Here is a 22,623-nt window from a genome sequence, read left to right on the forward strand (position 1 = left end):
CACATACACATACTCTCTCTTTCTCTCTCCTCTTCTCTCTTTCTCTCTCTTCTCTCTCTTCTCTCTCTCTCCTTTCTCTCTCTCTCTCTCTCCTCTCTCTCTCTCCTCATCCCTCCCCTCCCCTCCATCTCTCTTTCTCTCTTCTTTCTCCTTCCCCCTCCCTCTCCTCTCTCTTCTCTCTCTTCTCCTCTCCTCTCTCCTCTCTCTCTCTCCTCTCTCTCTCTCTCTCTCCTCTCCTTCTCTTTCCTCTCTCTCTTTCTTTCCTCTTTCCCTCTTCTTCTCTCTCTCTCTCTCTCTCTCTCTCTCTCCCTCTCTTCCCCCCCCCCCCCATTTACCTACCCCCCCCCCATTTACCCCCCCCTCTCCATTCTCTTGCGCCTCTTCTTGCATTCACATCCAACACCCCTTCTATACATTTAAATTAGTTCCACATTTAACAAAATGTTTTTGCTTTTTTTTGTTTTTTTTTTTTTTGTAACCTTAAATTTTGTGTTGTGTTGTTTGTCTCCTGACGAAGGCCAAGGGCTGAAACGTTGTTTGTTTTGTGTCTTTATTTTTCTATCCATCTGCAAATGAGTGCACGTCGGACTATGCTCTTGCTTTACGGGTTAGCAACCGTCCTCCAAAATTCTTTATTTCAGTTTGAACAACCTATTTACCTAAAATAATATTTTATTTTTTTAAATAAGCTGTTATATAGCGCAATATCCACTAAATCTGCTTAAAGCGCTTTACAAGGGGTCCCTGACCAACAGCAACACGTAACATGCAGAACGAAACATGACGCCTGTTAGACGATATTACTTTTTTTCTGACACAGACGACGCTGTCAACTGCCAGGTATTCATTTTACACCTGAGTACGGTGAGAGAATGTGAGTAAAGAGCCTTTTCCAAGGACTCAACTATGTGCCGAGCGAGGCTCGAACCCAGGACCTTCCGATCCGAAAGCGAGTGTCATACCAAGAGACCACGTAGCCGCACAATAAAAATTAATGACAGACATTTCTCTATTTACCTGTATCCACCACCACCAATTACATAACTCATTTATTTTCATTGGGCAATGAAGACAAAATGAAAGAGGAATAATTCAACCATTACTATCTGATCAACAACAAAATCATCGGTCATGTCCCTTTGTTCTATGCCACTTTGAACACATTAGTCATATAACAATAACTAGAGTTTGAGACTATTTCTTCACAATTGTGAACCTGTTATTATCTTTTAAATATTACATTCAATATTGATATGACTAAATGCCATCATTGCATGTTGAGTTGTATGTTGGTTTATTGTGAACTTAACGAGTTCAAAGGTGGTGCTTCTTATTCAGAATTTGGTGCCATTGACTAGAAACTATTGGTGCTAAATTTTAGATGGAAATGGCAAACACCTAAAACATGTCGTCATCAGTGGTCTAATCTGTTGTTTACCGTGTCAACTCAATCAATAAAATGTAAAGACTAAAGAGAATATTTTTTTTAAAAGGGCAAACACGATTTCTGTATATGTTACTCAATCTGCTCCCAGAAGATAGCACATGCATATGTTTCCTAGGGTAAGACCTGTTGTCCTTTTAAGTTTGGATGGTGCTGACAGTTTATCGGAACGGATTGTTTCAGTTTCAGTCACCCGAATCCGAGTCAACAAAACTGATGTCCACACCCATTTCCACTTTCGTCTTGAGAGACTTTTCACTTGAGTCAACTAACATCAGACCGCGTCATGTCGACCGATTTAAGGCAAATAGAATACTTCATTGTGATATTTTGAAAAGGATAGGTTATAGTATTCGTGTCGTATCTAATACTAATACTAGATCTAACACACAAATAAGTGTGATTCTAGAATAGAGATAATTTCTAACTCTTGACGTCTATCTATCTAGATAGGCTGTCATTATCCCCAGACACTTGTCTGGAGATAACGAAAAGGCTGGACTTTCATTATCCCCAGACACCTGTCTGGATTTGAACCCGCAATGTCGATTCTGGTAAAAGTTCCAGGGCAGACGACTAAACCATTCGGCCATGACACCCACTTCGAAGTCAACGCTCTAGTAACAACTGATTTAATGTTGGTTGATTTTATGTTTTTATAGATATTTTATTAACTTTCCTTAATTCTTTTTTTTTAACTCTCTCTCTCTCTCTCTCTCTCTCTCTCTCTCTCCTCTCTCTCTCTCTCTCTCTCTCTCTCTCTCTCTCCCTCCCTCCCTCCCTCCCTCTCTCTTGGTTCCTTTCTAGTTTCTAGCAAATTGTCATATTCTTCCCCACTCCGATCTCAAAAGGTGTCTAAAAAGAAAAATAATTAAAAAGCATACAAACAGAAATATTCAGAGAGCGACCAAATGGTCAGATAGAGGAGAAAAAAAAAACAAAATAATTTTTTTTTAATAAAAATAATTTTAAAGAAATTCATGCTCAGAAACGGAACAAAAGGCCAAACAAAAAGGGGAAAAGAATAGACTCGCACAAAAAAAAAAAAAAAGTGGCGGAACCAGGATTCGAACCCACAACGTCGATTCTGGGCAGACGGCTAAACCACCCACTTCGAAGTCGACGCATATTGTGTATATGTAGTAACAACTGATTTAATGTTGGTTAATTTTATGTTTTTATAGATATTTTATTAACTTTCCTTATTTCTATGTGCATTTGGAAACATTCAATATTCTGGAATGTGGATAATTGTTTAAAGGAGCGGAGTTTCAAATATATGTCTGGGGATAACGAATTTTCATTATCCCCAGACAGGTGTCTGGGGATAATCACAGCGATCTAGATATTTACATTCCTTTGGCATGTCCAACCCCAAACCTATACATTTGAGAGTATCAAATAATTGATAAACAAAATACAATAATATCCAATGTCATATTGTGAGGCCTACCGAAAGCTCCTACATCCCCAGTCTTCTTACAATTTGTATTTTCACCGTTGATCTTTTGTCATGTGTTCATTCTAGCTACAATTTGTCATCATTCTAGAAGCATTCTAAAAACTCTAGAACAAACCTTGATAGATTTGTGAAAGTTTAAAGTTTCCTAATTTGATCATTGTTTTGATTCTCGGCCGCACATTTTGATTTGTGAAGTATTGAAAGGTAGTGCAAAGCAGTCCGAGGGTTTGTTTTTTTCTATTAGGGTTAGCTCGAGATCGGAGGATTGACCATTGTTTTGATTCTCGGCCGCACATTTTGATTTGTGAAGTATTGAAAGGTAGTGCAAAGCAGTCCGAGGGTTGTTTTTTTTTCTATTAGGGTTAGCTCGAGATCGGAGGATTTTTTTTTCTTTTAGGGTTAATCATAAGTCTTAGCAAAGGTGCTAGGGTGTTTGTTTTTCCTATTTAGTTAAAGGTACTAGGTTTTATTTTTTCTGGGGTTAGTTGAGGGAATATTATTTGACTTGAGTTGTTTCCCTTTGTAGGAGCTTTCGGTAGGCCTCCCGTCATGTTACATTATTCGCCAAAATCATTATTTATTAAGTTCCTTTCATAAATCGCTTATTATTATTCTGATTCAAAATAAAACAACATAGCAGAGCTGTCTAGCTGGGCATAGTACATCATAGACATCCGAAGGTTTCTATCTACTGATTATCTGTGTCTTGTGTCCCAGGCCTCTGATTTCAAGACCATTGAGGAGAGACTGACAGATGTCCTGAAGACGCTGTCTGAGTATTATTTAAAGAACTCACTAAATACCAACCCAGGAAAAACTCAAGCGTGTGCCTTCCATTTTAAAAAACGCCAAGCCAACAGGGAACTGAACATCTCCTGGAATGGGTACATATTGGAGAACAACGCATTCCCCGTGTACATCGGTGTCACATTAGACAGTACACTGTCCTTTTTTCAGCACACAAAGAAAGCAAAAGCAAAGATGGCAAACACTAGATGGGGAGTAGATCCAAAAACAGTCAGGACAACTGCACTTGCCCTCTGCTATTCATCAGTCGAATACACCTCACCAGTCTGGGCAAGATCTTGCCCTGCCAAAAAGATTGACTCTGAGCTACATAACACCTGCCGGATCATTAATGGTAACTTCCTGTCCTCCACCGGCTGTGTGGCGTTGCACCTCCCTGCAATCGAAGAGTCACTGCTTCAAAAGCCCAGAAATATAAACAGGAAATGGACCCAACGTACCCCGTCCTTGACCACAACCCAACGACAAGTAGACTGAAGTCGAGAAAGAGCTTCATGACAGAAGAAATTATCAACCCTGACCATGCAGCTGTATACAGACTTTCCACATGGCGGGAGTGGGACAATCATGCAAATGAAGCTGTTGAGGATCCGAGAGAGAAACTGCCTGACGGAACTGAGCTCCCCAGGAATGAATGGGTAACACTGAACAGAGCACGGGCAAAACTTGGGAGAACAGCTGGAAGCATGAAAAAGTGGGGGCGAGCTGAGACTAGCTTGTGTACATGTGGATGCCCAAGCAGACGATGGAGCACATCCTTAGAGAATACCAGGATGGGCCCATCTGCACTGACCATGACCTAAGTCTGCTCCCCAGATGCTGTGGAGTGGGTTCGGTGTTGGAGTGACAACCTATGATGATGAATGACTGACAATCAACGATAATGATAAAATACAACTCACAACATCAGCAAAAAATCTTGTCATCACCTTAGAGAGTGGTCTGTCTATGAACAAACATATTAACAATGTAGCAATGACTATGAAAAATGTTTTTTTCTCTTTTTAAGGAAAATTTTTGTCTAAAATCAAAGCCCTATCTCCACTGAGTAAAAATGTTTTTGAATTTTGAAAATCCATTCATAAATAAACAAGTTATGCAGTTTCAAAGGTGTCATTTATTTGGATGACCCGCAAAGAGGAAAAAAACGCGAAAATATGGGACGCTTTTTCGGCATTCTTTCTTGACCTTTGGTTGTATCTTGCGTAATAAGTGAATTAAAAGATTGAAACTTGAAGAGGAAATTAGGATGGTGTTTTGTAAAATACGGGAAAAGTACTCGTCATATTCATATGAAATTTTACAACCAAAAAGAAGAAATGTTCATCTATTACCTTGTCAGCGACAAAACCTCCACGCCCAGTAGTTTTAGAAATATTTTACTCCAAAGAGTAAAAATCTATTTTTAACGGTCTTCTGGTAATCGCACAAGTTTTGTCGCTTGACATAATCTAAAATGACCTTTTTTCTAACTGTGTGCCAACTTTCAGTCATATTCATCGATAAACAGCTTCGTATTTAATTTTTTTAAATAGCATATACGAAACGGCTTCGTCCCATATTTTGACGCGAATTCGGGCTTTTTGTGAGCGAAAAAGAGGCCCAAAGATTTGTGCGGGATAGTCATTGCTAAACAATGTGAGAACAAATGCTATCTGCATTCTAAGAAATATCAGAACAATCAGACCATTTATTAATAGGGAAACCTGCAACAAATTGTTAACATCTTTGATATTCCCGAAAATGGACTACAGTGGAACCTCCCGATAACGACATGCACGGGACCGAGTTTTTATGTTGTTATCCGGAGGTGTCGTTATTTAAAGGTTTCCAAGATGGCGGACTAAGTGGGCGTGGTAAGGCCTGCGGGACCAGTTTTTATTAACACTGACAAAACAAACAAAACATTGTAGTGTATTCCTCTTAGAGGGCTCTTGTGCGTGTGTCTGGATGAGACTTTTAGGTGAGCTGAACTAAGTACACTGATAGTGTGCTCCTGGAATCTACATCTGTTCCCTATTTAAACCATTTCCCTTTGTCTTACTTTTTCTTATGTCATTTCAATTGTAAATCTAGAATGTTTTTTACTATCCAATTTTCTTCCTTTTTACTGGCGCTGATATGACATAGATGTGTCACAAGCGCTGTAAAACCCTTTAAAACAAACAAAAACAGGTCATTGGGACGCTGCGAGTTAGATAAAATTCCTCCTCCTCTTCCTCCTCCTCCTCCCACAAAAACACTACTACTACTACTACCACTACTACTACTACTACTACTACTACTACTACTACTACTACTACTACTACTACTACTACTACTACGACTACTATACTACTATACTACTACTACTATTATTATTATTATTATTATTATTATTATTATTATTATTATTATTATTATTATTATTATTATTATTATTATTACTACTACTACTTCTACTACTACTACTACTACTACTACTACTACTACTACTACTACTACTACTACTACTACTACTTCTATCACCACATAATATCACATTTTCCAAGATTTTGTGTTTACTTGCTTACACTTACATTTATACCTTGGTTTTTATTAATGCATATCAGCCAAGATTCGTCAAAAAAAGCTGCGTTCTCATTGGTTTTAAAAGCTGCGTTCTCATTGGTTCAAGCAGGAATCGTTTTTATAAACTTTGGGTACTCATACTCGGTATTTTTAGTATCAGATATCTACGAAAACTGCAGAAAATCGCCAAAATGATGTCGTTATTCGGAGGTTTTATCAAAAAGTGCGTCGTTATTTGGAGGGTTTTTTTTTACTGATCTTAGATAGAAAATGTCAGGGGTCAATGTCGTTATCAGGAGGTTGTCACTATTTGGAAGTGTCGTAATCGGGAGATTCCACTGTACTGCAATGCACTGTTTGTTGGTCTCACAAAGGACAAAATAAACAAACTCCAGAAAATACAGAACATGGCAGCCCGCGTTGTACTGCTGAAAGACAGGAAAACTGCAGCTTCTGAATTACTACGGCAGCTGCATTGGCTGCCAGTGGACCAGCAGATGAAATATAAATTTAACATTATACACTTGAGCATGGAAATCTCGAACACGGAAATCTCAAACTCTGTGCAATTCCCAGTTTTAATCACTATTTCGTTAGTATTGGCGACACGAAAATCTCGAACACTTTCCCAGGCCAACACGGAAATCTCGAACAAACTGGAAATTCCCTTGCGTTCTGTTAAATTTTTTTTCACCAATTGTTTGTGTTAAACGGAAATGAAAGATGTCATCTCTCTCCCCATAGTGCTAAGTGTCAGTTAATGTGTTACACGTGCATGTGTGTGGTATATAATATGTGTGTGTGCATGCTGAACTGAGGGGGAATTGCGAAGCATGTTTGACCAGTGTCTTACGCACATGCACACCACCTATCACTCCATCGTTACCTCACTTTATGGTACTTAATCTGCAGTGCCAGTACCATCGCATAATGACCAGTATCGCAGGGATGGGAGACTTGGCAGTGATTGCCTTAGGCAGTAATTGTTACAATTTAAAATGATATAAACAATTAAGGGTGGGGATAGTGGGATGAGAGCAATGCCCTCCCTCTCTCTTTAGCCTGCTATGGGTAAGAGGGTATTAAGTGATAGTAGTGATTTTAGGTACCGGATTCGTAGGTAATGACGTCGCATGCTGAGTGTGTAATCCACAGTTCGATATGCTGGCTTTCTCTTTTTATCAAGCACACACAGTGGGAATTGTCATTCCATTTCTGTAATTGAACAAGACAAGATGCACAAAACGCAACACCAGTGAAATCTCTCTTCATTATTTTGTAAAAGATGGCAGAGAAAAGGAAATTGAATTGTCTCACTATCGACTCCCCACAGAGTTCACAATAACAGAGAGTTATCATTATAATATGACTTTTATCAAGACCACCCACATTTACCTCCCTCATATACTTCCTCATATCCTCTGTAAAATACTCAACATGGAAAACTTGAAAACACTGAATTCTCGAACAAATAGGCCCGGTCCCGACTTCAAGATTGTATGTATATGTACATTATTGTTTAATAAACATCTATGTATAATATATAACTGTGACATTTGATGTGTAATCACGGGTCTTCCCTGAGTGGCACCTATTTATGGAAGTTCTTCCTTATAAACATATATTTAATCTAATACAGTCAGCTTGCATTTCTAACAATTCATTTATATATATATATAATATATATATTATATATATAATATATATATATATATTATATATATATATATAATATATATATATATATATATATATATATATATATATAATATATATATATATATATATATAATTATATATATATATCTGTATTGATGTGTCATGGTCAATAGCAAAACGTAAGTCACTGGTCAGCACGAATGTATACTCATCTTACTGATGTAGTGAACTAGCAACAGTGAGTGGAATTATGGCAGATGCAAGACACTCTTTTCTTGCAGTTCATGCGACCAAAGCTGTGAACTGATCTATTGTAATATAAAAATGTTTATTGTTATTGTTATTTATTAATTACATTTATTTACAAGATGGGTGATTGTTTTATAAACATTTACATGCTTGTTTTAGAACCAAGGTATTTAGATATTCTCTATTGCATGAGAAATTGATTTGATTAAAGTTGCTCTTTTATGTGTTTGATTAATTGTACCAAGTTATTAGAAATAGTATGGATTTGAACTGAGGTAATAGATGAAGTTCAAAATATTATTTTTTTCTTCCGTTTATTTATTTTTTTTTTTTTCAATTTTTTAATATGAAAATTAATGCTCTGAAATGGGCTGAAATATGTAGCAATGAACTCAAACGAGGATATTTAGTTGATAGGTCTACTCAAGCAAATAAATAAATAAATTTAAATTATCATTGCCCAGGTTACCTTGTTTATTATTAACCACAACACTTTCATTTACTTCTCACTTTAAGGTTTGTTTACTAAATTATCGGCTTCTTTTGTATTCTTTTTCATTCTTGGTTATAATGAAAAATTAAGTAATGTTTGTTCAATAATTTTTTTTTTCGTTCTTTCATTACAAAGGTAACCTGTTAAAGACTGAGACTGCCAAGATAATGGCATCAACTCCTCCACCGTTACCATCCTCATCTGAAGATTCAGACTTTGATGATGATGATTTTGGATGTTTTAGTTCAGCTCCTGTGAAGGCATCTAGCAATACTTTACAGAATACTGAGAAAGAAGCAAAGTGTGATGTAGATAAAAGTGGTAACAGCACAGCAAATTCTGCCGATGCTAGTTCTTTGAAAGATGAAACTGAGACATTTGATAGATCTGACAGTGCCTCAAGTAATCCTTGTGAAAGTATGATATATAAAGAAGAGGAGATGCCAACTGATTTATTTGCTTCAGATAAGTTTAGAGAAACTGATCTCACGGAACCTTCTCAATTTCTTACATCAGAAGTTATTGTGGGTGAAGGGCACTGTGACATTGATTCAAGCTTTTCAGAAACTGGTCAAGATTGTGTTGACTCAAAGGAAATAATCGTTAATGATAAGATTTCAGACAATTCACACTCAGATAAGAATTGTGTTGAAATAAATGACGTCAAAAGTAAAAGTGAAGCTTTTGAATATTCCACTGTTAAAGATACAGAAAAAAGTGTTGAAGCTATAGAAAGAGATAACTCATCAATTACAGATAGCTTGGAAAATTCTAGTAATGATATATCCGATGAACCTGATACTAAATGTAATCAGGTAGTAAATAATGTAGATGCAGTTGATTCTGACAGGCCATCTAATATACCATTTGAAGGCAGCCAGGAGGAAGATGAGTTTGGAGCTTGGAGTGATATGCAAACTTCTCAATTTGAAGGAGTTATGGACAATTCAAAACAAAAAGCAGAAAATGACTCATTACATAAAAGGGATAATAATGGTGACAGTCCTGAAAGTAAAAATGATAGGGCAGCAATAGATAGTGTTGAAAGCATGTGTGATTCAAACCCATTGCCCAATGACATCTCTCCAAACATTCCTTTAAATTTAGATGATATCCCAAAAGAAGTGAACCACAGTGAACATTCCGTTTCACCTGATGATAATAAGATTGAAGATGATGGTGATGATTTTGGCGATTTCGCAGAGTTTTCTTCTCACCAAGTAAATGATGGTGAGAAAGAAGAAGATGTACCTTCTTTTTCATTTAGATCAAATAATTCTGATGATAATCAGAAAGAAAGAGATCAGGATGTAAATAGTGTTGGAAATTCAGATGTAAATTATGAGAAGCAGAATGCTGCTGAGGAAAATGTTGACTCAAATCAAACAGAGGATGATGATTTTGATGATGAATGGGGTTTTCAATCAGCAAAAACTAATGACAATGATAATGGGAGTGATGACTTTGGTAATTTTGGGTCAGCTGACAATGCAAATGATGATGGTGATTGGGCATCTTTCAATGAGACATCCATGACCCCGGCAACTGCTGCTCTTGACGATGATGAGGATTTCAATGATTTTAGTGAAAGTGATTTTCAAGAAGCTCCCTCATGTACCCAAAGCGAATCAGTGCCATCAAAAGTACAGGTAGGGTTTAACATCTTTTGCAGCAGATTCATTTCATTTTTTTAAATTTATAATTTTTACAGCACTGCTCCATATGCTGCTTAACAGATTTTCATCTGATTTTTAAACATGCATTTGTTGTAAACTATTGTTTCCATATTTTTTATTTGAATGATGTAAAATATTTACTTTTGCTTTTAACAGTTTGTAACAGGTAAATTTATGTGCAGCTATGTGGTCTTGTGGTATGACACTCGCCTGTGTCTGATAAGGCATTGCTCTTTGCACTGATATCTTCGATTTGTGTCACATTTCTTGTACATCAGTATTTTATAATTGAGAAAAATTTTCAATACCTTGTTTTCTCAGTTGGACAGCATTGATGATTTTTGTTGACGCTGACCATTTTTTGAACCGGTCTATATTCCCTCTTAGAAATGTGTGGACAATTTCATTTTGCAGTGACAAACAAAGGGCTGAACTCCAAAATGGCTTTGGCAAAGAATTACTTTATTTCAAGCATCTTCTGTTGTTCCCTATTCAGTACTGCTTACGATGTCTTAATCAGTTGTGATAGCATGATAAGGGTGAAACGTAATGAACAATATTGCTTCACAACTCAAATCAATATTTTCCACGGAATTGAATGCTGCAATATGATGTAATAAGATCTTTAAAGTATATTTTTTAAGTGTTTGATGGAGTGTTTTTGTTGGTTGTAGGACTGGTTTTTTCCTTTATTATTTTTTTTTTTGTGTGTGTGTGTGTTTTTCCTTTATTGTTTAGCCCTAGTATGGCCTAAATCCTTTAGAATATTAATAGTTAGCCAGCTGTATGTTGTTCTTTCCAACATATATTGGTTTTAGATGGTCTCAAAATATAAAGGGTGTACTTTTTGCGAAATTCAATCTCCTGTATTACCAATGATGAAAAAGAATTAACAAAACATTCTTTTAATTGCATTGATCAGTCAATTTTTTCCCCCTACAGGAATCGACCAATAAGGTAGAGAAGGTTGTTTTCCTGTGTTTCCAAGAAGATTCATATCAGAGAAATCAAAGGATTGCCTCCCAAAATCACGACAGTTGTGATAAAAACAAGGCTGATGTGGAAGTCGGCGGAATAGACAACCTTTCTTCAGTTATTGAAATGGGTCTTAAAGTTACGCCCCATGCAAAAGAGGAGACATGGACTATTGTGAAAGAACTTAGGAAGTGAGTGGTAGTATTAAGAAAATTCAAAAAATAATTTATTTCCAATATACTAGCTGGTCTACTGAATGTTATGATATCTTCTAGCAAAAGACCAATATTTGTACTCCTGATATCACAATCAAGTCTAGTAGTCAACATGGCAAAGCACTAATTACTAATATATTATATTTCTAGGAAAATGTCAGTTACTGTTCAGATTATTGAATAATATATTGAAATTGGACTAATTCAATGCTGTCTTATACTAGGCGGACTCAGAATTTTAGCTGTTGCCATCAAAGGAATATGCATGAAAAATATTTTTCTCAAGTGCAGTCCTCAATACAGATTCTACTCTTGGGACCTCAACATAAGGTCAAATCAAGCTAGAAGCGTTTTCATTCCACTGCTCAGAAAATAAATGTCACAAATACTTTTAACTCCTTCTGTCACTCACATATTTGAGTATTTGATATTAATTTGCTCTCTGAAACTTATTTCAGTAAAGACCCTGTAGTTTGCACATGGGGACGATTGAAAGATGTGAACTCCTCTCATGCTTTGGATTATGGATGGAGCAGCTCTCTTTGCTGTCAGGAAATATACAACACGCTTCATATCGACACAAAAAATGTGGTATGTATTTATTATTTGTTTAATATTTGAATTTGGTTACCTGGGAATATATGATGACACACAACTATTTTGTAGTTCTTGATTACCATAGATTTATTTTGTTGACACGCTCAGTTTGTTTTGATGTAAAGCTGTATTATGTAAGATCTGATTCCACTGTTTAAATAACTAGATTTTGCCTTTTATTTAGCAATATTGGAATAACATTGCCAATGTTTATTTGGAGGGAGAAGGGGGGAGTTACTCTACGGCCACAAGATGGATTATTGAAAGAATAGTCACTGTTAAAACCAGTTAAAACGGCAGTGATTTATATCCATTCTGGCCTGACCCAACCCCATACTCAAAGAAGCTGTACGGAAGTGAGGACGACCTCAGGACCACTGTGGGCTTCATTCACCAGACCGGACTGACCATGTGACGTGACGGGAACGAAGAAGAAGAAGAAGATATCCATTCAGGCATATATTGGATAAGAGGATAAGATCTGGAAAATCTGATAAAACATAAATGGCTGCTTTTTATCCATTAGTTCAACATGGTTGTCTGTTATTAGTGGATTGCCTCCTTGTGTCATAAAAGTGAAAAGATAACGCTTTGGGTTGAAATAGTTTCACACAAAATCTATGAAAGGCTTTGACTAGTGCAAGTCTATGAACAGACCGTGTGATTAATATAATATATGGCTGTGGACACATTAATCTGTAAAAATAATTCAGAGGTTGTGGTCTAGTTCGAGTGTTAAGTTTTTTTTTTGTACATGACCATTTATTATTTTGTAATGTTTAGACATTGACAAAAATGCAATGATAATATGAAAGCAACCATATTCTATACATTAATTTCCAAGTTTGATTCTAGGTTAGCGGTTTGATCATTAAACAAATGATTTGAATATACTTTTTTTTTCCTCTTCTCTAAATCAGCTTTTTAGCCAGAAGAAGCAATCTGTTCCATTCTATGCCTCAGGCCTTGGTATATTAGAGCCTATCAGGGGAGGGCCAAACCCAGCAGAGAAAAGCCAACATCTAGTTGCAACGACACCTGCGTTATTAGATACAAGCAAGCCAGAGGAATCAAAAAAATCCCTGGTAATGGTAAAGATATTTAGGATCATTTGTATTGTTATGTTTTTAAAAAGTTATCTATTTAATTTATAGTTTGTGATGACAAAAAAGGGATTTACTATAGTACATTTTGCAAGTTGTAGTTTTAAATTTTATTCATTGAATTGTTTATTTATTTATTTATGTATTATTTATTTCTTGGGATTTTAATGGTTTCTCTTGACCATAACTTCTGTTTCCTGAGAGCTTTTTTGTTATTTTGTATAGCGTTTGTGTGTCTTGTCTTACAGCTGCATTTTCTGCTTCAGTTGCTAAATTTTCGGCAAAATCTCTTTTGTCTTTCCTTGTGGATTTTTTCACTTCTTTATCCTTCAATGAGTATTCACTGGATAGCCTTTCTTTCAGTCGGGGGGATTTAGCGTTCAGGAGATTTAGTTTGATTGATTTTCTTTGGTTAATGAGCTCCCATGACCTTGCTGATATCCAATTCTCTGTATTGGATTTATTGTGTCCTAAGTGTTCAGTGACACTTTCCTGCATGACGTGGTTGAAATCTTGGATTGTCATGTTTGTAATATCTTGTATTGCACTGAATTTGTTTCTTACTGAGATATTGAAATTGTTTTGGATATCTGGGATTTTCAATTTATCTGTGTTGAAACGTTTCTCCTTCTGTTTTGCTATTTTTGTTTTCATCAATTTAGTAGAGATTTTGGCTGTGACAAGATGGTGGTCACTTCCAATGTCTGCCAATCGTCTGACTCTGACATCGTTTAAGCTGCTCTTCCATTTTCTGTTGATAATTATATGGTCTATCTGACTTTCTGTTTTCCCATCTGGTGATTTCCATGTCAATTTGTGTATGTTTTTGTGTGGGAAGAAAGTTCCCCCCAATAATGAGGTTGTGTTCATCGCAAAATTCTGCCAGTCTGCTTCCATTGTTGTTCATCACCCCTATGCCTTCCTTTCCAAAGGACTGATTTGTTTGTGTATTGCCAACTCTAGCATTAAGGTCTCCGATGATCATGAGCATATCATGTCTTGGAATGTTTTCAACGGCCATTCTTAGAATATCGTAAAATTCTTCTTTGTTTTCTTCATCTGAATCCTCTGTAGGTGCGTAACATGTGAGGATTGATAGTTTGGTGTATTTTGAGTTATGTCTTGTGTATAAAATTCTTACACTTATCGGTTTCCATTCCAATAGTGACTTGTTGTTTTGCCTGGCTATCAAGAGGGCAACACCTTCTCTGTGTTGGTCATCCTTTCGTCCTGACCAAATGATCAGGTCGCCATTTGAGAGTTGGCGCTTCCCAGCTCCTGTCCATCTTGCCTCTGATATGCCTAGCAAATCGATCTTGTAGTTCAACATCTCGCGCTGGGCTTGTGCCAGTTTTCCTGTTTGATATAGGGTCCTAACATTCCAGCACGAGATATTTAGCTTGCGTTTTGGTGACAACAGATCTGCAATCTGGTCGGGGGCGTCTTTTCGGCTTTGACCTCTTACCATCATGAAGCCAGTATTCTGGTCTGCTTCTCTGCTGCCGCCGGTCGTGGATTTACGTCTGGTTTCTGTTTCTGTTTCTCTGCCCAAAGAGGATTAATTCGCGTTATTATTTATTTACTTTTTTATTTTGTGGTGCTTTTTAAAATTGTGCTCAGTGTAATACTCACTCACTCACTCAATCCTCTCTGGGCCTGTTGGCACGATACGTCTCCAAGTCTCCTTGGGGCAGCCTCGCTTCCTCTTTCCTTGGGGTGTCCATCGCAGAGCCTTCCTTATCAGTGTTTCATCGGTCTGCAACAGACATGCCCCAACCATTGCCATCTTTTCCTTTTATTGAGACTCTTCAGAGACTCCACTTCAGCTCTCGCTCTCAGGTCCTCATTTGAGATTGTGTTTGGCCAGTTTATCTTGAAGATTCATCGCAAACATTTGTTGTGGAATACTTTAAGTTTCTGGATGATACTCTCTGTGTTCTTCCAACATTCTGATCCAAAGAGCATCAAGACATTACTTTAAAAAATCTTTATTTTAGTTTTTGTGCTGGAATATAATTCTGTTGCTTTCCAAATTTGTTTGAGGGAAGCGAGTGTCTGGTTTAGGGTAATACCTTCTCCAATAATTTCTGTCCATTAAAGATATATATGCAGAAGAAACAAGAATTATTTTTGTAAACCTATTCACCAAGAACAATTACGTTGATAGTTTACTAAACAAATGTTCATTTAGGTATATTGGCTTTAAATGTTAAAGAAATGAAGGGTCATATTCTATCATGATGTTCTTTTCCTCCAGCAATATGATAACATACAACATGCATATTTATTGACATCGTAAATTTTGAAATTAAAACAGTTTTTACCATTTCTTTGTCCCACCCAGGATATTCCACCTGTTGACTTTGACTGGGGATCAAGTGGTCTTACAAATCCATTAAAAGGTAATGTTTGTATATTGTTCCAGATTTCATTGTTAAAAAACTCATATAATTAGTTTATTTCTGTTTTAAAACAAACTTAGATCGACCTTTAATAAATTTTGACTCTAATGTTTCAATCTTTACAACATAATCTGTCCCTGCGGAATTATGCCATTTTTTGGGCAAAATTATGCCAAGATTATGCCCAAAAAAAAGGCAATTATGCCATAAATTATGCAATAAATTCGACATTATGCCATAAATTATCCCAAAAATCTGACATTTATGCATGTTTTTGCGTGACGGTCAAGGATGCGGCCGCATTTTCCTGGAGGGACAGCATAATAATCATTAATTCCAGATGATTCATTCTCAATTTATCATAATAAATACTGAATTTGTAATATCCATGATAATTTGGGGAGTAACAAAAAAGTTATATGTGGGATTGTGTGTGTGTCAGTTTGGATTTTAAAAAAATATTTTGAGGGGAGGAGAGGATATTTTTGTTTGTTATGTTCTTTTCAATTTTTTATTTACTTATTTTGTATTGTTTTTGTTGTTTTTTTTGTTGTTGTTGTTTTCTAAAAATGAAATAAAAATATACAAATAATAGATTGAACAAGATGAAGAATGATTTAAGTATTCTTATCATTTTAAAATGCTTTATTCCACAGTATTCAAAAATGACAGTTTCAACAATGGTTTAACATCACTAGAACCATTTTCCGACATGCTTCATAAGAACATTGAGCCTTCAAAAGAACTCAGCAGTGAAGCCAAGAGTATTCTATCCAAAATACCCAATCTTAATTTCATGCGTTCAAACGTCCTAATGTTTCCCATCAAAGACTAAGATATATTTTGGAATTCATGTGTAATTATAAAATATGCCCAGATACTTTATCGTGTTGTCAATTCATCTACGCCTTACAAATATTGTGCAAATACTCTACCAAAGGGTAATGTTTTATGAGACATGACAATCTGGATACAAAAGGATATGAATTAGATTTACCTCATGAATACCTGTGCCCCAATTTTATATCTTGTATCCAGGAAAGATGCGTCTTTGACTGTGGCATGATTTAGTTCTTTCCCTTCACTTCAAACTTGATCTGAGTTCTCATAGTAATTTATGTTTGAATGAGTAATATTCTGTTTTTAGTATATGCACATATGGTTTGGAATACATATTGTCTCAGGATTCAGTACATCATTAATTGATTAGGGAGTGAATAATATTAATTAGTTGAAAGATAGTGAATGATTTCCAATACTAACATATTATTTTGATAACTATGTGCAGGCTTTGTTTTTTGGGGGGTGGTATTTTTAAAATATTTTTTAAAAGTACATTCCTTGATTTGTCCTTTTGATGTATAGCTTAGAGCAGAGGGCTGTGTCCCTTGAGAACAATCACTGAGTTATCTGTCAACGTTTGATTGTCATCCAAGCCTAATTGGTGTTCTGTCTATGTCCTTTGAGTGGGATAATTTGGTTTTGTCCACAACGGGTCCCTGTTACATCCGGACTTGTTGTACATGGGTTCCACTGTACTTACTATAGGCACTGATATGACTATGACCCAAATGTTCTTCTGGCCTTATAACACCTTAATTTAATTTTTTTAATGATTTGTCCTGAATTATCACGAACATTTTTGTGTATATATCCCTCCTGTTGAATTCAGCATAGATGGATTCTAATCATGAATTTGAACTTTTTACTTAGATGCATCATGCTAAAGAATTCATTAAAGAACAAATCTCTTGTCCAATACCATCGAATGGGATTTTGCTTCAATCAGTCTCCCATAGTGGGCAGGAAGGTTACTTACTGTGTCTTCTATACCCCTATATATGTTTTCCAACTTTTTTTCTGTCTTTGGCTTGGAATGAGATTACTTGGTTTTGTCCTTTCCCTGGACGGAGTCCTTGGCTGGGGGAGAGGGGGGGGGGGGGGGGGGGGGGGGGGGGGGGGGGCAGTCAAATGATGTTGACTTATAGTTTTGGGAGATTATACTTTTTTCATTGTAAATCATCTCTCTTTAATTTATTGGCATATATGTTGTTTTGAATTTATAATAAAAGCATTCGAGTTTGTTCCTCCTAGTCGGATCCTATGCTTGTGTCTGGATGAGACTTTTAGGTGATCTCTAACTTTTGTACATTGATTGTATGCTCTTGGAATCTACAACTGTTCTGTACTTGAACCAATTCCCCTTTGTCTTACTTTTCTTTGGGTGCTTTATTTGTAAATCTAGAATCTTTTGACCATCCCATTTTCTTCCTTTTTACTGGCTCTGTTGTGACCTAAAATGTGTTGCAAGTCCTGTAAAACCCTTAAATACAAACAAGCAAACATACTTCAATTAGTAAGTGTAGCTACTGCATGAATCTTATATTCAGAAGGAAATTATTTATGTTGTTACATGATCTATTAAAGGAGTGAAAGAAGTGGTGAAAGTTAACTTGTAAATTTTAATGCATATTTTGTTCATAAATCACTTATAATTTCTTTTCATAATGTTGGCTGTGACAAAAAACAAATGTTATCTTGTGAATTGAGAATTAATCTCTATGCATTGTCTGATTTGAATGTCCGTGGTTATTTTATTCGATATTTAAACATGTGCTCAAATAGGCTTTGAATGTCTATATGATTATACCATTTGATTATTTGATATTAATGGTTGTATCCTTTGGTGTAAAACAGCGTTCTTTAAAAATAGAAAATCAGAAAAATCATCCTATAAGGTTGTATGTGGAATATTATGAACTGTTTATTACCCACTTGGTGAAACTGATAAAAAAAAAGTGCTTAGATGCCAGGTATAAACTATTGACAAGTGTCGTGTAATTGAAGTATCTTTTTATGATTGAGCATTTTTAGTTACATTTATAAAAGAAATGAAATGCTGTTGACTAATAGGTCATATTCTAATAAATGTATTGATTCCTGTTGTCAGAACTTCTTCAGTGGTCTTGCCTTCCTTTTATTAAACATCAAATGTTACTTAATATAATTGTGATTGGTATGTCTAATTTTTTTGGTTGGTCCATTGATACCAGTATAGTTTGTTCTCTTGTTTACAATAGTAATTTTGGGCATTATTTGAGGGAAATGGTTTTGGTGTATTTGATGCATGATTTAGATGATATTTCAAGAACTTACCAATTCTAGAGCGCGGGTGGTTGGATGGGAGCATCACCCTTGAATCATATACCTATGATGTTCGCATGGGTGTACGATCCGATAGTGATGTCGTTTCTTCTTCTCTTTACTAGCCTATCCTGCTTCTTTGGTTTGTGATTGTATTTTTGACAGGGGATATTTTTTTTTCTGTAAATCTTCTGCCTGTTTGTTCTTGGTTATTTATAATTTAGCTCATGATATCTTTAGGTTATGATTTTGATTTACATTTGTACTATTTTTGTTAGATTGCTTGTTTTTTTGTTTCAGCGGTCTCTCATATAACCTCAATTGTGTTGGAAGAGACCTAAAGCAACAAACAAACAAACAAAAATTCTAGAGCCAAGAGCTGTTTTGCCTACGGGATTGGGCGCAATATAAATAAACTTTGTTATTATTCTCGGTCTCTTTCTCTCCCAACTACATTTTGTGATGGTTCTGATCCCCAATTTCAGACATTATATTGATTTACTTTACCGGATAAGTGGAATGTCAACTCATTTAAAAAGCTAATCCGTTTAAGAAATCGTATTCTTTGCGTGTGCCACATGCCATCAACTGTTCAAAAGATCTTCTGAGTGCTGTTCTTTTGAGTGCTGTGCTTGAATGAATTGCAGTTTTTATGACACAAGTAAGTTGTTTTCTCAAAATATTGTGTACAGTACTCTAAGGAATGTCACGCGCAATCAATGCTTTACATATAGACAGACAAAGATTAAACTTGAAGGTGTGTAGCATCTCCTGATCATTTTAATTGACAATGCATGATCGACGGAGCAAGGTCATTTTCTGACACTATATGTCAATGCAAAATGAGAATACCCATTTTAAAAATCGTTTTCACATCCTGTAATGGTACACCAAGCTGGGCTAGGAAATGTTAATGAGCTACCTTTAGCGATTTCCTTTCGTGGTTTCGCATTACACAGATTTTGGTGGTATTGTTGCTATCCCTCAATAGAGAGGAAAATGAGGTCTTTTAAGTTCATGTTTATTTTGCTAACTTGCGTGATGTAATGTAGGCCAATGATTAATGCAAACCTGCCAAACCTTCCACTTTCGGGGGAATCATTCTTATTTTGACTCTCCCTTTTCTACAATTCTGCCATCTCTCTAAAATTCCAATTTTCAAAAATTAATGAAGACGGTAAGAAGTAAAAAATGAGAGGGGGGGGAGGGGGTTAAAAGGTAATTTTTATAAAAAAAGAGTGCCAAAGGGAGCTAAGTAGGAAAATTAATTGCACTCCTTTCCCCCTTCCCCTTTCTATTACCTAATTCTTGTGATATGCAGTTTGCCAGCTGTGCCGGAATATTGTCTTTATGTGTTTGTGGCAAAGTTGGTGGTCATTTCGATACAGAATTATCCATTGTTAAGAAATTCCTACTTTTTATCTCAAATTCCTATTTTATGACTTTCTGATTCCACTTTTGGAATATGAAGGGTTAGCAAATCTGCTAATGGGCACAAATGTATGACTTAGAAGATGGTGAACACCAGATGCAAATATATATAATGGATTTAGAATATTAAGTCTATAAAAGCTGGGAAAGACTTAATGGACACCTGGGTGGGGTTCCCTACCTCCACAGTGGGCAGGGAGGTACTTACCGTGTCTTCTATCCCCTTATATCTGTTTTCCAACTTGCTTTCTGTCTTTGTCTTGGTGTGAGATTGCTCGGTTTTGTCCCGACCCTGGCCGGAGTCCTTGACTGGGAGGGAAACAGTCAAATGCATAGTTATTGTTTTGGGAGATGATATTTTTTTCCTTGTAAATCATCTCTCTGTTGCGTGTTATTATATTTGTTATTTTTAATGTATAATGCAAGCATTTGAGTGTATTCCTCTTTGTTGGATTTTGTGTTTGTGTCTGGATGAGACATATAGGTGATCTCAAACTAAGTGCATTGGTGGTATGCTCTTGGAATCTACATCCGATCCCTATCTGTTCCCAGTTCCCCTATGTCTTACTTTTTCTTGGGTGCTTTAATTGTAATTCTAGAACTTTTTACTATCCCATTTTCTTCCTTTTTACTGGCGCTGATATGACCTTAATGTGTTGCAAGCGCCGTAAAACCCTTAAAAACAAACAAAAACAACTTAATGGACACCATGTGTGGTATATTTTATTTAGGATCTATTCCAAGGGAAAACTGGAATAACTCAGCTGTGCAATGCCACTAAGTTAACTAAGGCTAGGCAACTTGTACACAATACAAGCGGGATTCGAACTTGTATATGAAGCAAAGACCTTGCTGTTGTGCCATGCAGCCTTCCTCATTATTTGTTTAGTTTTAAATATGCGAATATGTAAATGAATTTGGTTGCAGTATATTTCTGTTACAGTAATTCTTTTTTTTAAGTGGGGGGGGGGGGGGGGGGGGGTGTGGAATTGTTTCTTTATGTTTTAACCATTTATGGTTAAGTGAATCTCAATTCAGTTTTGTGGATTTCTTTATCAAATTGGACAAAACTTGAGACATATCACAATTCATTGATTTATTGTTAAAATATATATCCCTGCCTTCTATTTTCATAGATTTTACCTATCAACCTCCTATGGTAGAACGGGAAAAGTCAGCTCTTTCCATCTCTTCAGCACATCTGTTCTCCGCTTCCATATGGCTGTCTGTCCTTATCCTGGAATAAGATTACATGGTCTTGACCTGTCCCACAGAGTAGATTGCACTTGAGATCTACTTATATACCTTGAATTAAGAAGTCCCATTTGTTATAATTTTTCTTTGAATCTTGTAAAATGCAGATCTACATTTGTCTATCAGATCCTCATCCTTTTTACTTGTCCCTGAAGAGCTAGTGTAGCAGTGTTTCATGCAGAAACTTGAAACAAACAACCATATGTTTTTCTAAAACATTTTTCTTTTCTTTTTTCCGAACCAGAATATTGTTTCGCTATTACATGATTCTTTCCTTTTAGTCCCATTTCATTTTACCTTCTGTCTAGATGTAATTCACCCGTAAAACCTTACAATAGCAAGGAGTTTATTCAAACATTAGTTATATAAGGAGATAATTCCCGAGTGTGTCTATAAAGTGTTCTTTCATTTTATTGGTTTGATTATGATATTGAAAGGTTGTGGCAGTTATGCTATGTTGCTTAAGTCAGAAAGAATGTCTATCAATTATTGTTTGTTGATAAAGATTATAAAAAGATTATGGTCACAAGAATTAATTCAAATTAAATCATTAGTTCATGACACATGATTTGATTTTATTTTCGCTCAAGTAATCAAGAGTTATGTAATATATCTAGTCATTGATTTTAAATTTACGGTTATAACATGCATAGACTTTGCTTTTATTTTACATTTCAAACCAATGTGGTAATTTTATATTCTGTTTCGCTTGTTTGTTTCGGTTATCCTTTTTGATATAATGCATTCCACTTTTTTAAAAATATATTTTGACCTAGATTTTCATAAGTTCTATGTTGTTATTTTCACCAGACCACTATATGCCAATGTTGTGTGGAATTTAACTGTTGTCAGCAAACGGGGTTGGTTGCAATGCCATCATGAAAATGAAAGCAAAGTTTCAATTTCATGTATATTTTTCTTGTATTTTTTATAACATTTATATATTTGTGTCATTTTGTTGGGAAGGGTGTTCACTTTCAGTCTCAGTGACTTTTTCTTTTTTTTTTGTAAATGTATGAAACTTGTAGAAGTGTAATTTTGCCATTGTTTTAAGTAAACCGTTTCTGTGGAAAAAAGGCCAACTATTATAGACAGACTTGCATATTTTAACAGCTTCAATAAAAGTTATATACATCGAGATAATAAAAGCAAAACTTATTAA

The 22,623-nt window shown here is 35.8% G+C and overlaps 1 protein-coding gene across 1 annotated transcript; it reads left to right on the forward strand.

Annotated features, from left to right (window-relative positions):
* Positions 1 to 1,392: 1,392 nt before the first annotated feature.
* Positions 1,393 to 22,623, forward strand: LOC144962900 (uncharacterized). The gene is made up of 7 exons (XM_078896286.1): positions 1,393 to 1,563; positions 8,800 to 10,313; positions 11,283 to 11,506; positions 11,989 to 12,121; positions 13,048 to 13,212; positions 15,575 to 15,632; positions 16,289 to 22,623. The coding sequence occupies exons 2-7, from the start codon at positions 8,832 to 8,834 to the stop codon at positions 16,465 to 16,467; spliced, it is 2,241 nt and encodes a 746-aa protein (XP_078752412.1). The 5' UTR covers positions 1,393 to 1,563; positions 8,800 to 8,831; the 3' UTR covers positions 16,468 to 22,623.

Source organism: Berghia stephanieae, chromosome 1, assembly GCF_034508935.2.
Source record: "Berghia stephanieae isolate SIO BIC M18660-M18661 chromosome 1, UCSD_Bste_1.3, whole genome shotgun sequence".
In the NCBI taxonomy this organism is placed as follows: domain Eukaryota; kingdom Metazoa; phylum Mollusca; class Gastropoda; order Nudibranchia; family Aeolidiidae; genus Berghia; species Berghia stephanieae.